Genomic DNA, 1,658 nt, shown 5'->3' on the forward strand with positions numbered 1-1,658 from the left:
CCGCCGCCCCTTCTCTCTCGCTCTAGCAGTTTAAGTCCTGTGAATATGTATTTGCCTAATCCACTCCAGGCTGGCCCAGGTCCGGGCAGCCGGCAGGGTATTCAAAGCCATCAGCTAAGTCAGTTTCCCACCATGAATAGGAGAGAAGGGGGCGAGAGCCGCATCCCCGAAATGAAAACTCCAGGGGTTAGTTTTGGTACACGGCTGCCCAGCTGCACCAGAAACCAAGAGAATTGCACACACTTGCAGGTGTGTGGACGCCTTTCGCACACACGGAGGACCAAGTGAACTCATTTCAAAGTGAAATGCACGCCTTTCCTCGCTTAAGTGTTCGAGTGGGCATTCACACTCCTATAAGTGTGCGATATTCTGACACTTGCACGTACAAGCTTCAATGAGGACCATCTCCCTTGTTCCGCAGGCTATGGCGAGCACGCAGTACCCCTACACCTACGGCCAGCAGATGGGCTACTGGTACCCGCAGACGGCGTCGTACCCGGCCGCCGCAGCCGCCACCAACGCGGCCGCGGCGCAGATGCAGGCCAGCCAGTTCATGCAGCAGACGGGCTACTCCGCCTCGCCCTTCGGCCAGTACGGCGGCTACCAGCAGGCGGGCTACATGGGCATGGCGAGCCTGCAGATGCCCACCACCTGGCAGGGGCTGCCCGCCCAGCCGGCCATGCCCGCCGCCGGGCAGATGGCAGCCGCCCAGGCCAGCGCCGCAGCGCTGCAGCAGCCAGCGGGCATCATGGCCTTTCCGGCAATGCAAGCCGGCTACCAGGTGAGGCCCCATCCTGGGAGCACTGAAAACTAGTTGATGACGCGTGAGCGTACTTCAGTTTTTGTAGAATATTTTTTTTAAGTGAGCCCTCTGATTAAATTCTCGATCCATCGGATTTACCGTAATATTCCCGATCAAACAAGCCTACATGTGATAGGGTTTGGAGTACAAATAACAAGACAAAAAAGACTTGCATTTTGCATGTTCTCAAAGAAGCTTTTGTTCAGACCCCTAGGCCAATTTAATCCGGAATTTTACGTGGAATTGGATGATGCTTTCGAAAATTGAATAAGAAACCTCCCTTAGAAAATATTCCACAAAAACTCGTGGAAGTCCTCACACCACACCCCCGGAACGGGACGCCTTGCGTCAGCCTCCTGGTCACTGTCTGGTCTGCCTGGTAACTCCGAATGGTTGTGAAGGGCCCAACGTTCGTGGGTTCATTGACCACATACAGTTACCCCGTGGACCAAAAGGCATCCGGTGGGAAGCTGTCCTACGTCGTCCTGTGTTGGGACTCGTCCGCTCACCTTGCTGGACAGCGAGGATTTAGAGTAGTTGTACCCTTCAGTCTTCATCTGTCAGCCCGCACATCTGTCAGCCCTCACCTAACGATGGTCTTATTGTGTGTTGCAGCAGCTCTCAGCCGAGGAGGACTGGCTGACGCCGAGTCTTCTGGTTTGAAGAGGAGAGGAGCTTCTTTGGGACCCACCTCCACGATTGTGACCGGTGTGTACAACTGCCAAAACAAAGGTTCAACGGTTGGATCGTCATCATACCCCGTGTACATACAGATAATATATAAATATATGTATATGTAAATGCAGCCATACCTTTGGCATGTCCAAATGTGTGTACACCCAACTACGCAAAATAT

General features: G+C 53.7%; 2 protein-coding genes across 3 annotated transcripts in view; both read left to right on the forward strand.

Moving 5' to 3' along the window:
- LOC113214797 (nucleolysin TIAR-like) overlaps nt 1–1,658 on the forward strand; it is a 291,722-nt gene that overhangs the window by 261,652 nt on the left and 28,412 nt on the right. The window lies entirely within an intron of this gene.
- LOC113211436 (uncharacterized) lies at nt 354–1,652 on the forward strand. Its single transcript, XM_052272093.1, has 2 exons — nt 354–781; nt 1,421–1,652. Exons 1-2 carry the CDS (start codon nt 395–397, stop codon nt 1,463–1,465), a joined length of 432 nt encoding a protein of 143 aa, XP_052128053.1. The 5' UTR covers nt 354–394; the 3' UTR covers nt 1,466–1,652.

Source organism: Frankliniella occidentalis, unplaced genomic scaffold, assembly GCF_000697945.3.
Source record: "Frankliniella occidentalis isolate FOCC.00 unplaced genomic scaffold, Focc_3.1 Scaffold186, whole genome shotgun sequence".
Lineage (NCBI taxonomy): Eukaryota > Metazoa > Arthropoda > Insecta > Thysanoptera > Thripidae > Frankliniella > Frankliniella occidentalis.

What these genes read in the sequence shown, in the direction of transcription:
- LOC113211436 (XM_052272093.1), top strand. Translation starts at nt 395, where the DNA reads ATGAGGACCATCTCCCTTGTTCCGCAGGCTATGGCGAGCACGCAGTAC. An exon ending in CAATGCAAGCCGGCTACCAG is followed by an intron (nt 782 to 1,420) that starts GTGAGGCCCCAT and finishes GTGTTGCAGCAG; the next exon opens with CTCTCAGCCGAGGAGGACTG.